Genomic DNA, 16,122 nt, shown 5'->3' on the forward strand with positions numbered 1-16,122 from the left:
ATATTCAATGTTTACATATTTATCGTTAACTTCCTTAAATATGTTTTTATTTAATATTTAATATTTTAAATATGTTTTTAATACGACCACTTACACACACAGAACATTTGGCTATTTTGACTCTGGGGACCTCGTAATTTTCAAAGAAAACTCGAATTTGAAATTTTGCACACTCGTAATAGTTTCCCTTACTATATGTTACAGATAAATGAAAGTAAAAATTCGTATTTTAGGTTTATTTGAGGTGAAATTAATGAATTTTAATTTTTTTTCTATAATAAATACAACAGTTTAACAAAGCCTTGTTTATATCAATGCGATCGGGAGAGATCTGCCGTTCTCGGCTTCATTCGATTCGAAATTTTGTATTTTGCCTTTTTAATAGAATATGGACATTTAAAGATAGAGAGAAAAAATAAATAAATTTATATATATATATTCCGTTTCGGGAGTAATAGTCAGCACTGCCCGGGGTGATCAGCCCTATCTGGAGGCGAACTCATTACATTTCTTCTTCCAAACATTACTGTCCCTAGCAGCTCTCCACCAGAGGGGTCCTGCCATCCTCTTGAACATATCGCTCCATCTTTTCTTTTGACGTCCTCTTCTCCTTTGAAGGTCGTATGGAGTCCATTCTCTGGCAATTTTTGACCATCCGTCATCTTCGCACCGAAACAGATGCCCTGCCCATTTCCATTTGCTCAATCTTGTCATCTTCAGTGTCTCCTGTTTCTTTCTGTATCCAAGAATTTTTTATTCAATCTCTTTTCCTCACATTCACATTGGTTCTTCCAATATTATTTTACCACACCTGTAATTTCCTCTCCTGAGCTATCGTCAGTGACAACGCTTGGTATCCATACGGGCTAATGCAACTATCGAAGACCTTAAGGTCAATACTTGTTTTTCCCTTCATTATTTGCCTGAGGGGCCAAAACTTTTTCCAGCTGAGTGCCAATCTCCTCTGGACCTCCTTTGCTCCTCTATCCGTGAATGATAATTATTTCTCCTTTTATTGTTTATCAAATTCTTTAATTGAATGGAATATGGTCCGGGTGCGTTAAAAAAAAAAAACTCAAATAGTAAATAATTATACTATTTTATTGAACCAACGTTTCGCCCCACGTTGCAGGGCTTCGTCAGGGCTGTTTTGACGGGAGTCAATGACACAGTGAATTATCAAATGAATTATCAATGACACAGTGAAACGATAGGGACTGGTTGATAATTTAAAATAAGCAAAATTAAAGTTATTTTAGAGATTTAATTATCTAACTTAAACTAAATTTAAACTTACGGGAACCTAAACACGTGATATTCCGTCGAAAGCTCTAATCCAAAATTTTTTGCGATTAAAGTATTCTCCCCTTACTGTATACATTTTATATATCGGTAAGTGAAAATTCATTTAGCACTGTTTTCAATAATATTTTTATCAATTGATTTCAACCGAAAACAATGTAACGCTGTATATAGCTGTTATATGTAATAATATTGTAATATTAGATGTAATAATATAAGTATGATGTACCTATTATAACGCCAATAGTATGTAGCATTAAAATGTAGCATTATAATATTGCAAAAATATACTTTAATACCATGTAAATTATAAAATTTCTTTATTCTTAGTCTGGATTGCTGAGAATTCATCACAATGTAAACTCATATTAAAATCAATGCTGATTTTATTTCCATTGCCATATTCCATTTTATATTCATAAATATCTGGACTAATTTCGTTTTTCCTCTTTTTATTTTTATTATTTTATTTTGACTTATACTACTACACTCCCTTAATAGATTCTTTAATATGTAATGAAGGACAAACCACGTTTATTTCAACACATTCTACTTTTCCACCCCTAGAAAGATGTTTTTTAGCAGAACACACGAATGAATTGAATCTCTTTTTCAGTCAGTTATGACCATTTAAAACAACAAAGTACTCCTTTGAAGCAACTTTGCTCTTTTTCCCTCCTTTGCCTCTTGGCCATTGTTCAAAGGCTAGATAAAATATCGGACATTGGAACCGGAGCAGAGGAAATTAACATGGACAGGAAATTAAGATAAGCCAACTGGGAGTTAAAAAGGAGACTAAATGTCCTGTCATCGCCAAAGGAAATGAAATCGGCTCTGCAAATAGTCTCTCTAGAGAGGGCTTGTAGTTTTGTAGATGTGTCTCCCTCCCAACAAGCACCGAATACTGGGAATCGGGGAATTAACACAATCGCCCACCATTACATCTTTTTTTTATTTTCCTTTCAATAAAAAAGGGGATGATTGTTGGAATGCTCTGAAAATAAAAGCTCTCAAATGTTTTACTGTTTAATTTTTATATTTAAGCTCTCATATATAAGCTTGGTCACATTAGAGGGAGTGTAGTATATGTATGTTTGTATTTGTTTCATCAGTCCATACATATTAGATAATATTTAGATGAAAACCAAAGTCTACGATAATTGGTTCAAAATATATTAATTTTCATCACTTCATCGGGTTAACTAATAAGAACATCATATTTGACAACTTGGACCGATATGATAATAAATCTTGGGGGATGCTTCTTCTGTGACTGCCTACAAACTAGACCTGGGAACTGTTTAAACAATAAATTTTTTAACTAATAAAATAAATTAAAAGGTTATATCTCGAACTAATTATTACCTAAATAATGATTATTTGATGAAATAATCACAATCAAACGACTTACGTCATTTATTTCAACCATTATTATTAGTTTAATATTTATTCGTTTAGCTAAAGCAAAATATATCAGAAATAATTATTTGCTAATTGTCATTTCATTATTTTTTTTTATTTTTTGAAATAGATAACTTCACAAAAAATGTAAAAAAAAAATTATTTCTGAATTAATTTAAAATTTATAAATACGGAGGATACATTACATTTCACGGAAAAAGTTTACGCTCATCACAGGAACTGTCAACACCACTATTATAGTGTAAACTGTTTTACAGTTGCCGTTATGACAATATTCATGGTCGTGATAATATTGTATGTCTAGTGTGATTGTTAACAGTATCTATACGACTGTTACTGACACGGCATTAACATTTAAATGAATTTAAATTAAATTCTTGTTATCAAAAATATGTATTCAGATTAATACATATTTTAGATATTCTCTTTAGGAAGTCTGGTAAGTCAATTCAATAAAGATTTTTTGAGGTTAATAAACTTCCAATTTGAATGTGATTTATTTTAAATTAACATATTGTAGCACAACGTTTCGGAACCACTGTCCCATATTCAAAAAGAATGACAGAATTTTACAATGAAATTACAAAAAGATTACAGTGGACGATAATAGAGAAAAAGAACAATGAGTAATAGCAATAATAAAAAATTATTTAGACTTAAATACATACCAGGCCTAACAAATAAAATAAAAAGAACACTGACAGAATATGATCATATAAATATGAGAACCGGTCTATACAATAACGATAAGTTGCAGAGTAAACTGTCCAACATGAAAGACAAAGTTGATAAGATGGAAAAATTAAACGCAATTTACAAGATAGATTATTAAAATTGTGAAAAAGTATACATTGGTGAAACATCTAAAAACAACATGCAACCTTGTCAAGCAACATGCAACCAATTGTAGAAACGTTAAAAATATGCTAACTGAATTGCACAGCTCTGGCCTGCCACATCAAAAATTTGAACCATGAATTCAACTTAGAAAACACATACAAAAAACAGTAAACTACAAAACTGACACTAAACACTTAAATACACATTACGCTGACATTATAAATAGACTCTAAATATAAACATAAAAATCAGAAGAAATAAACGGTTTTAGAAAAAAATTACCAAGTTTAATTTAAAATTCAAAGCAGGACATATAAACAGGTAGGTAACCAAACAGCACATTAGACATGATATAAGGTCCAAAGAGGTAGCAAAAAATATAGAGCAATGGTTGTGCTAAAGAAGAGAAGGATGCACCAATAAGTAATGATAAAAAAGTGAGAACAGTGTAAAGCAATGTAGATATGACATGATTTCCTTTATGAAATTCAAATTTTTGACTACATCACCACCCTCGAAGAATGGTGCCAAAACTGGAGGATTAAAATAAATTCTAATAAATCCCACCAAATCACATTTACCCTTCGTCTTGCCCTACAGTATCATTTAATAATACCTCACTTATTCCTGTTGAACAGATCCGTTACTTTGGACTAAATCTGGACAAACGTCTGACATGGAATCCTCATACAAGACTGAAAAGACAGGAAACTGCTCGTCGATTCCGACATTACAACATTTACTGGACAAACGGTCCAAACTTCCAATCCATTACAAAAGACTGATCTACATGACTACTATAAGGCCTATTTGGACAAACGGAGTTGTCTCCACTAAACCATCTTTCCTCTCGAATCCAATCCTTAATGCTCCTTACTTTGTCACAAATCTAATCATCCATCAGGACCTCAATGTCCCCTATGTTGCCGATTTGGCCAGAACCAGATACCAATCCTTCCATAATAAACTTCCCAGCCACCCAAACCAACTCGTTTCTAACCTAGTTTCTCCTTCACTACCTAATAATCCTCCTAGGCGTCTGAAAAGAAGATGTCCTCGAGATCTCCTTTAGAAATGTTTTTGGAGTTCTATCAATGGGTAGATTCTCCACATGTTTTTATCATGTCATAAAATCACTTACAACAAATTTACTTGATGTGTATATTGATACACAGTTGTAAATATCAATAAATAAATTATTAAAAAAATTTTTGACTGATTATGAGGTGAATATAATTGTATGAATTGTAATACATATAGATGAAGATTGTTATTGTGGTGGATTATTGTTGTTTGTAGGTTTAAATTACATGAATATGGGACAGTAGTCCCAAACCGTTGTGCTACAATATGTTAATTTAAAATAAATTACATTCAAATTGGAAGTTTTTTAATCTCAAAAAATCTTCATTAAATAAATATTTTATTGAATAAGTAATTATATTATCAATCATAAAATTACTTAATTTTTCTGAAAGCGTTCAAAGAAAGTCCGACTGAGTTGGCCAAGGGTAGTCCCGTTATAAGGAGAAAAAAGAGTTCTACAGATGTGGTTTCTGTCTTGTGTGGCTAACCCTTCAGCGTTTCGCAGGGGGTTCCGTCACCTTTGAATTAACTCGTGTCCTCTTTGCCTTTATATTCTGTCAAACATTGTAACGGCAAAAACCAACTAGCCTGAACGGGTTGGAAGTGTAAGGATGGCCTGCATGAGTGACTACCTTAACAAAGTATGCTCTATTCACTTCTCAGGTCTGGCCAAGCCTTTAGGTCTCTTCAGAACACAAAGAGGGAAAAGCTTTCCTCTAAATTTCTTGACGAGCGATATCTCCAAGTCCTTATGCTACTCTAGTTTTCTTTTTTACCCTACGTTAAGTAAATTATAAAATTGACGAACAACCCACATTATGGTGTTAATGTAATATATGTAGAAAACCTTAGAAAATATATTCCAGTAATAATAACTTAAAATTTAGCTGTATCTAAAAGTAAGTGAACATTAATTTTTGTTAAAAGATTTTTATATATAAATTTCTGAAAAATGCGATGGAAAACATACAAATTAGCCGCTGTATATTATTAGGTTTTATTGACAGCAACTCCTAAAATATTACATGCAACTGATATAGCATTATAAACTAATAAATAGTATATTTAACGGACTTTAATTGGAGTTCCTTAAAAAGTTCAGTTTTTCCAAAATTAATATTTTCTAATAAAAAAACGTGGGCAGGAGAGCTAGGATCTATGATTGACGAAGCAATTCATAAATGTATTGTGAAATGGGACGGATATTCACTAACCTCCAACTGGATGATTGTCTTCAATTTGACTGACGCGTATAGTTCGATAGGATGTGTAAGCCTGTTGAGTAAGAAGCTTAACTCTTGATATTATGTCGTAGAATAGATCTGAATAATCGGCTGGTTAATCTCTAGTGGGAGTAATTAAAATATATCTTGTTTACGATACATATATTTTAACTCGAGTTTAATGTCTATTTTTATAGAGTTGTGGACCTTACACTAAAGAAGCCGTAAATTAGTAAAAAATTGCAATATTATTATACTCTAAAGAATGGTTATATTTAATTAAAACTGAAAAGAAAACGGCAATTAAATTGAAATAAAACAATCCTCAAGGGGAAGAGATGAGATAAAATAAGAGACGAAAAAATCTTGGTTTGATATTCCTATGATGAGAACATTGGCAGATGTTGGTTAGAAACATTGAGTGGAAAATTATGACCAACCGTTTACTTAAATTTCATTTTAAATATTAGTATCCTACTCGAATCAATAATTATTTAATAAGTTACTAATTTTCAACCGATCGTCTTTTAAATGTCAATTAAATCTGATACGTTGGCAATATTACAAATAAGGTTTATTTCCAATTATTTTCTTGAATCGGAAGATTGAGTCCTGAAGTTATTTTAAAGATTAAGTCACTAATCAATTTTACAGAATAATTAATAATAATAAAAAAATAACTCTGTACGGCTAAAACCCATGGAGGGTCAGTGGCGTTGTACTTTTCAAGGAATTACTGTTACTAGACTAACGGTAATGCGGGCAGATGATTTGATGAGAATCATGTTCGACTGCCAGAATTCTTCCTAATTAAGGGTACCCAGTTTATGTGGCTGGGTGAACCCCGGAGGACTCCCACAGAGCTAACCGGTGCCTTAACAATGCGCTACTTACTCCAAATAATAATATATATTTTTCGATAAACAGTTCTTGAATTCTTTAAAGTGATACAACTTCATAAAGTTTTAATGATGTTTAAACATTACAAAATAAATGCTATATTTTGAAACCGTTGTGGTACAAACGCTTTCGTGAAAAGAATTATGCAAAAAAAAAGCCTCTTGTGGTATTTTAAACTCATTATTATTATAGTTATAATTAAACTTTAACCACGTTCTCAACTTTTAGACATCAAAGGCCAACTTGCCCTGGATTTTTAATGAATCTCTTTTACATTCGTGTTTCGAATCCTCAACGAACTACCTTCAATTTTCCTAAAACTTTCTTTTGAAATGTCTGTAAATTTATCTTGAATTTTAATAAATCGTCGAATAATCATTATTTACGTTTTAATAATAGCTATAGAAAAAAAAAAGATTAAGCATAATATTATTTAATTTAATTAATATTTTATATTTTCTATATATCCTGTTAATTATAATTATAAATAATTAAAAATGTTTCTGTCTATTGTGTTTTTTTCGTAATTTATATTTTGAACATAAATAATGACCTTCAGAAATTCAAGAATTGACAATTTCATATTTAATGTTTGTATAGTAATAAATAATTATCTTACATTTAATAATATATGAGGCATTTTTATAATAAAAATAAAAACATATTTCTTTTTAAATATAATTATTACTTCATTTTTTGTTTTAAATTATACTTATAATTGTAAATTACAGCAATGGCATAGAGAATAAAAATTTAATTCTTGGGAATGTTTTTTGCCTAGTAATGGTTGTTATTTCGTTTCAGTGTAAACTAAACGCTCCCCTTTATCGCCCCTAAATTCTCCCCTTCTAACCGAGGCCATTTGTATGAATATAATTATGATCTATGATGGAACAGCATCGGAGATTCTTTGTCTAATAGCAACTATTTTACATATTATTTATCAAGGAAAGATATTAAAGAAGTTAAGGCATATTTATTGTTTTTAAAATACAAGCTTCTAAAACTCCTGATTATAAATCCAGTTTGTATAATTTTGGTTTTATTTGGACGTCTACAACTCTAATGACCAAGATGATTTATCATGTTTGCAGTTTTTTAAAAATATTAAATTCGCCTATTTTATAATATAAAATTAGTTTTTCAAGAAGACCTCCTAGGCTTCTTGTGTATATTTATTACGACATGTTTATTAATGCCTAAAAGATTTTTGTCGTTCAGTAATGATGATGTAGAATTGAATTTAGTTTAGGTCCTGAAAATAGCCCAACATATTAAAGATTGTGTCTCTAATATTGTATTAAAAGTTTTCTGTAAGACGGAATTAAAAAAGGATTTCAGATGGTATAAAACTAATGTCAGTACTCAATTCGACACAATGAAGTAATAATATTATTTCTTAAATCAGCAGAAATATATGCTGAAGTATATATACATAAAATATTGGGTGTATGACGTATGGAGGTGAAACTTGGATCATTAAATGTGATGAAAGGAAGAGAAATGGACTATTAGAGACGAGGGAAAGACATAAGATGTAGTAAGAATGGAACTATCCACTGGTATTTTTGGTAGAACTGCTTTCCCACCTCACTGGACTTAATGAACTTCACTGCTTTGCGAACCAGTTTCAATAAATGGTCAAGGATGAGGGATTCAGTACTTTCGTTGTAGAGCGAGTTAAAGCACCAACTTTAACTGGCTCTGAACGAAGTAGCATCAGATAGAATCCGACTTGGTTGGAATAGGGTGTTACTAGGAAGGAGGTAAACTAAATAAAATTATGAGAGGTTTGGAGCTGAGGTCCCTGTGATGAATAAAGCTGAAAAAATCATCAATGAAGCACCATTTTATATTTAATTTGGGGGCATGATTTTCAATCAGCTTTATAAAACATAGATGATTAGCAACTATTGATGAAGCATCATACATGCAAAGTCTAGTAAATAAATCTATATAGCTAACCCATGAAAGGCCAGGGGCTCAGGTATTTGTAAGGAAGTATCGTTTTTAACAAAGGTCATACAAGGAGGTGATTCGTTCGACACCATACTCAAATACTTTAAAACTTTGGAGTTTCATTAAATTATTGAAAATGTTATGAAATGATGTGTTTAATTCATTTTTTTTTAAAACTTTTTTGGTAATATACTAGATATGCTATCTTGGGATGGTAAAAAGAAGACGAAGGTTTATATGCTTAAAAACAAATCTATAAACAGACCCATAGGCAATTATTAACATTTTTACAAAAACATCTACTTTCAAAAATTAATTTAAACTTATTTTTAAATACAACTAACTTTTATGCTAGTTTTTCAAGAATCCAGAAGTAATTGATAGTTTCGGCATCGAACCTTAGGCTTCACAAGGTTTGATTTTCAATCAGATTTATAAAACATAGATGTTTGGCAACCATTGCTGAACCATCATTCATGCGAAGTCTAGTAAATAAATCTGTATAGCTAACCCATTAAAGGCCCGGGGCTCAGGTATTTGTAAGGAAGTACCTTTTTTAACAAAGCTCATACAAGGAGGTGATTCGTTCGACACCTTGCGTCAAACGCCAGTATTTTCTCCAGCGAGCACCCACCTCATAAAGACTGGTGGGCCCAAGTAGAGCTCCTGAATAAATAATTATCTGTGACAGCCGCATTCAAATCGGGTCCTTGGATTTAGTAGCACAGTGGCTGAGGTACCCCACACTGAACAATTCCACTCCCTTGAAAAGTCTGAGTCCGTTAATTTGTAATGATCAGCGAGGCTATAGCTGCATAGTTACTCAGCTCTTACGGCCCAGGTTTCACGGTGACAATGATGGAAATAGTATAGTGATAGTAACAGCAGCCGGAGTTACTAACATCGTGTAAACTATGAAATTTGGTGTCGTAGCACTATGGTCTATAAAAATTTCCTAGATAGTAGTGGTATTAACAACGCATAACTGTGCATACTCAACAACTGTCAAAAAGAAGACTCTTTGGCAGTGAACCAGGGCCTTATAATCTCTTGGCACCAACCTTATATATAACTTATAAACATTTATATTCCCAATTATCATTATACATGGTGAAATCTGCTGTCTATTCAACCATCAATTATTATTATTCATTCAATTAGTGGAATTGTTCGTGATGTAGATTTTCTATCAGCGTGTATACAAGCACTGTCCTACTTTATGAATCTACTTAAATGTGGGCCTGAAAAAATAAAATTCAAAAAGTATGTATGACGGTAGGTTAGAATATAATCGAAAATATTACGTTTAGTGAATAAAATAATACAAGGGGAAAAAATAATGGCAGGAAAGAAATCAAATTAAGTAAATTATTTACAATATTTTGGAAAATAAACATGTTTTTGTATTGTGAACTATCGATACAGCTATGTGCTAATATACATGTATATACTCAGTTAAAAAAACTATAACATATACACTTTCTTAGTGAAAGGTGTAATTCTTCAGCTTCACCCGGAATGTAAATTAAGTACATTCCAGATGAAATGTATTTTTTTTTGTTACAAAGATTTTTTTTTTATTCCCTGCCAGGGACTAATTTTTTGCTCCGATATAATCTGTCCGCGTGAGTTGGCAATAAAACGCGGGGACTCGGTCTTGAATTAGTGAGTTATTTAAATGCATACATTCCGTAACCCAATCCACTCTTTTACAACAGTGTTCTCCTCACTCAAAGGAGAAAGTATTTTGTAACATACCGCTTATGTTAGGAAATTAAAAGAAATTCGAAACTTTAATTTTGGTCAGTCATGTGTTTTTATTCATGATTACTTATATGTTTTACATGTATATTCCATCCATGATAATAATTTGTCTTAAGATCATTTTTAATTATTCTATTACAACTGTCAACTGCAAATTACATACAAGACCCTGATCGCATACAGGTCGGAATGTTGGACTGTACAAAAGCCGGGATAGTGCAATGCTACGGTTTGGGCGCCATTTTCTGAGAAGAATATTCGGCACTATTTATAATTATAGTGCATGAAGGAAAAGTTTTGGAATTGCTACAGATACTTTCCTAATTTAGCGAGAGATATGGAGTAGGTGTAATTTTACAGTTTATTTCATGACCTTTATTACATGATATACAACGCTATAGAGGTCAATATGAGTTAATATTTATTTAAAACTTTTATCTGGAAGTAAATATTATTACAGAATGTACTTACAATATAAATATAATAACAGTGGAAAATATAAATGTGGAACGGGAAATGGCTTCATTTAAAAAAAAAAAAATCATCAACTATAGCTCAAAATAGCTAATATCATTTGTTGATTTATTAAAATCAACAAATACATATAACTATAAACTAAAAAAAAAATTGAAAAAGTGAACAAAACACGTTTTCCTTAAAATAAAAAAAAAATACATTTGCCCAAATTAGACTTCTGTAGATGATTCTTAATATTTTAAATAAGTTAAACAAAATTTTTTTCAGCTAGATGAATTATTTTATTTTAGTACCAGGTCACAAATATTCACTCGGAAAAAAAAATAAAAATGAACATCAAAAGTATTGTGAAAGCGGTTAATTCATATTTACTATTTAAAAGTCTAATGAACTGAGTGCATTAAAAGAGAACTTCAAAAACCAATTTCACTCATTACTCTAAAATGATTGAACCTCTACCTAAATATGGTACTATTTCATAGTTGTAATTTCAATAAAGAAAAATTCCACATTAAAAGTCATGACTGCGAATTATTCTGGTGAATTGAAACATCTAATGATGGAATCGATTTTGTTGGGAAAACGGCTGCTCATAGAATGGGAATGTAGTTCCAAGTTCGAAGTTGGAGAAAATTAAAAGAGATTACATAAAATGGAAGTCAAATGTGAGAATTTTATTACTCAGAAGGAACTACTTTCTGCCAATCACACGTAGGCTGTTGTAATGTAACACTGTTGTTTCAAATTGGGAATATTTGAGGTTAGAGTTATTCAGGGGGTATAATATACTACTCTTATTGCGCATAGCTTACATTATAGTTAATTGATGCGATTTTTTAAAAAAATTATTATTATTGTTCAATAATCGAATTTTCCATTGAAATATCATTTCTCAATATTCTCTTTTACATAAAAAAAATCGTTAGTGCCAGATTCTTAATTTATTTAAACCTGGGTAAGCCTTTTAATCCGAGTTTTCGCTGTAGCAAAGTGCAACTAAAATAAGTTACAGTTTTATAACAAACGAGGTATATAGTATAAACATTTTCTTTTTTTGTGCAAAGAAAAATATTGTAATTATTGGTATTATTTTTTTTTAGAGACGCAATCAGTGAGAGTGTTAAAGATGAAGAAGAGAAGTACGAAGCATTAAGGAACGTCACAGATCTGCTCGCACGAGGGTTCCCTTCTGACTTCGTCTTCCCTGTCCTCGGGGAGACGGATCCTGTCAACTACCACAGACTTTGGGAACTCTGGAAGCAATGGCTACCGGATGAAGCCAAGCTTTCTTTTAACAAAGGTATGTTTAGTATTTTTTTAGAACACTAGAACCTATTTAGTGTTTAGATATTGTCAAATAATTAATGGTTGAAATCGATGGTGATGTGATCAGGATCGACGGTCAACCACTTCAACCCATTGAAGAGTTCTATTAGTTTATAAATATCTGCTTAGTCCAAAATTGGTTAATTATTTTAAAAAAGAGTTAAACCTGGATTTAGCATTGAAACATATTGCTTTATCCTAAGTTTTTACCCACTCTTTCACACATCAATTTCATTCTGGAAATTAAAATACGCACATCCTGGAGTTCAATGAATGGGGATAATGAAACCGTGTTTCTGAAAAGTAATGTGCTTTTAAAATTAAGAGAATTACAAAATTAACAAAATAGTTGGCGTCATTAATCGTGTCTGGTTACTAGATGATTACAACTTTATTTTATAATTAGAAAATATTTTTTGCAGTTGAATGTAATTTGAGTAATTACTATAAGTTGCATTCAATTCACATACAAAAAAACTAATTAATAATTATATTATGAACAAAAAAAAGCTATAACTTTAATAAAAAAATTGTGTGTTAGAAATAAGCATATGGAATGAATAACGTATTAATTTATTGTTGGAATTAAACTAATAGAAGAAAAATTTATTGTTAACCAACGTTTTGTCCCACTTTTTAGGGCTTCGTCAGGGCTGTCTGATGACAACTACATCATCTTTGTATGAATCTTCCTACAATTTACTTCATGCGGTCAACTATCTTCTTCCAATTATTAATTTATTGTTACGTGAAATAATATCCAACCCGTATTCATAATTATATGCACCTAACAACATGTTGTTTTGGTAGTAACAAACGCTCTACTTGTTACTAGAACATGTTTTCGAATTGAAATAAGGAAGTTCAAATAAAAGTGAGGAATTTACAGTTTTATGTTTTTATTGCACTGTACTCTTATTAAATTAAGAAAATATCTTTAAAATGCGTCAACTCGATAACTTGTTTGACCGAAATAAATTTTTTTAAGCTTCTTTCACTAAAATAATTGTTTGTTTTTTTAAAAGTAGTTTGAAGGAAGTATCTGAGGTATGTTGTAAAAGTAGAAAAAATCAGAATATCATAAAGACGTTAATATTCCGACTTGTATTCCTTATACTACTGTTCAACCCTATGTATAGTAATTCATTTTGTCACAGATGAAATTTTTCAAATTTAAAATTTCAGCAAAACTGGAGAATCAAAATAAATCCTGACAAATCCCATCAGATCACCTTTACTCTCCGTCGTAAACCTCTGCCCTGCTGTCCTACAGTGTCATTTCTAAATACTCCACTGTTGCCTGTTGAACAGATTCGATACTTAGGACTCCATCTTGACATGAGACTTACTTGGATTCCATACCCAAGACTGAAACGACAAGAAACTGCTCGTAGATTCCGATTGCTACAACACTTACTTGACAAACGCTCTAAACTTCCCATTCACTACAAAAAATTAGTATACACTACTATAATTAGACCAATTTGGACATATGGAATTGAGCTCTGGTGCTCCACAAAACCATCAAATTCTTCCCGCATGCAATCGTTACAATCCAAAATCCTACGTAAAATCCTTAATGCTCCTTATTACGTCACAAATAAACTCATTCACAAAGACCTTAACATCCCATTCGTTGCAGATTTGACCCAAAACAGATTTTCGTCTTTTCATTACAAACTCCTCACCCATCCTAACCCATTAATTCTTAATCTGTCATCCTTAACAATCCCTGATAACCCTCCGAGGCGTCTGAAAAGAAGATGGGCACGGGGCCTTCTAATTTAAATAAATGCTTGAAGTACCAATGGGTGGTTCCTTCCCAAGATTTTCAAGTGTAAATGAAACATACAATATATTTACTTATTGTATTTATTACTTGTACAGTTGTAAATCACATTAAATTAATAAATAAAAAAAAAAAAAATCAGCAAAGTGAAATTTTCGACAATGAAATTCTACCATACAAAGCATTAGAATAATGAATTTCCAAATTGATTCATTTAGGAATGGAAGAGCTGAGGAAAAACTCAGAAAAACGCCTTAGAGAAACCCCCTCTGTTGGAATGCGACTGTTTCCAAACCGCCGCCGCTAGAATACTTGTAATACTTATTGTTAGTTTGGAATTCTCAGCTCTTCCCTCCCTGTTCTTAATATTTTCTTTCTCTGAATTCTTATCAGCTGCCTCGTTGTATTACTTTGTGTACATTTTTTCATATATTTTTATTATGAAACCATCTGACTACCCGAACGTGAATGATAAGAAAACAAATTTCATAGATTTACTAAAAATATACTGAGGATAAACTATATTACTTATAGTGGCAAATTTTAAAGGCTGTTGGCGGACTGCAGTGTTTGGATGAATTACCTAGAAATAATTACAAACTAATTTCCTACAAGGGATTTTGGTGGGAAACTCTTTAAAAAAGATTCTCATTAGGAAGTGTAGGTCTTACATGATAGTTTTGTTTAAAATGTCAACCTTATATTTTAAGCTTTTTAATCAATTACTTTTAAACTATTAATAAAAGCTTAAGTCTGAAGGTAAATATGTCACATTTTAAAGACGACCTATTTTCATCCGATGTGGTTTTCAGTGTCAGTGCAGTTTAACAATATACCTCCAAACCCGTTTATAATAAATGGATTACAAAATTCCTTTTAGTTTTTTATATTCATAAGTAAAAATTATACCTAATCAAATGTATCTTTACGCGGTTGTGCCATTTGTATAAGTTTTGCAGTTTTCTAAATCATAGGAAACAATAACTACTATACTTTAGAGCTATAAAGACATAACAGTTTCATAAAGTTATTGAACATTTTATGAAAATATGTATATAATTATTTTTTTTTAAATTTATATTAAAGGTATGAAATGCTATTTTGGGATGGGATGACGAAGATTCATAAGCTTAAAAAGATATTTTGTTATTCGATATATATACTCTATTTTCTTATATTTTAACAGTTTTTAAAATAAAATAATTCATATTAGGCATGGTAAACATTTTTACAAAAACATCTAAATTGACATAAATTAATTTAAACTTATTGCTAGGTACAACTACATTTTATGCTATCCAAGAATACAGCAGTAATTGATAGTATCGGCATCGAACCTTAGGCTTCAATAGGCCTTATAAATAGTATTTTTTCCGCGTGAAGATCTCCTTATAAAAAATTTTTAAATGCAAAACTTAACAAAACGACTTTTCAGTTAAGAAGTATCGTTTTGAACTAACCTGAATAGTGCTAGCAATGATTAAGTTATTAATCCTTTAAGAAGGCTCTTATGTGTTAAATCGAAAATATGATAATTTCTTAAATGTTGAGGTTTTTTTTTTCTTATCCCTAAAAATTAAAAAAAAAAAACTTTTTTTTTAGAGAGCTCCTCGTTGTCAAACAATATTTCATTGGTTATTCTCGATAACAGTATTGAAATGAATTTTTCCCGAATTAATTTAACATTTAGCAGTTCATGAGAAGACATACAGTATGTGGTCAGGAATGAGAAGTTAAACATAATCATCCTTAGACTCACACTCGGTTCTATTTGATCGAAGCTGATTGGGAAAACGAGCTAATATCACTTCCATATTAATTAAACCATTTCACCCTTGGGCTATAAAGTTGTTATGGTTTAATTAGATTTGATTAGACTCCAATCTGATTAAACCAATCAAGTTAATATTGGGGTGGACATTAAACAGTCAACGGGGCTATAGTCTAAATAGCCACCTCCCACGTAAATGTTAATGTTTAAATTTGTTAGCAAAGAATACACAGACAAGAAGATCCAATTACGTCTTAAGGATC

At 31.1% G+C, this 16,122-nt stretch overlaps 1 protein-coding gene across 1 annotated transcript in view; it reads left to right on the top strand.

Annotated features, from left to right (window-relative positions):
• Window positions 1-16,122, top strand: part of LOC106686361 (acid sphingomyelinase-like phosphodiesterase 3b) — a 483,558-nt gene that overhangs the window by 400,000 nt on the left and 67,436 nt on the right. Inside the window, exon 6 of the mRNA XM_014429614.2 lies at window positions 12,074-12,273. Within this exon, the coding sequence (XP_014285100.1) occupies window positions 12,074-12,273 (200 nt within the window). The remainder of the gene's footprint in view (window positions 1-12,073; window positions 12,274-16,122) is intronic.

This window comes from Halyomorpha halys, unplaced genomic scaffold (genome assembly GCF_000696795.3).
Source record: "Halyomorpha halys isolate HHAL.00 unplaced genomic scaffold, Hhal_1.1 Scaffold812.1, whole genome shotgun sequence".
Classification (NCBI taxonomy): domain Eukaryota; kingdom Metazoa; phylum Arthropoda; class Insecta; order Hemiptera; family Pentatomidae; genus Halyomorpha; species Halyomorpha halys.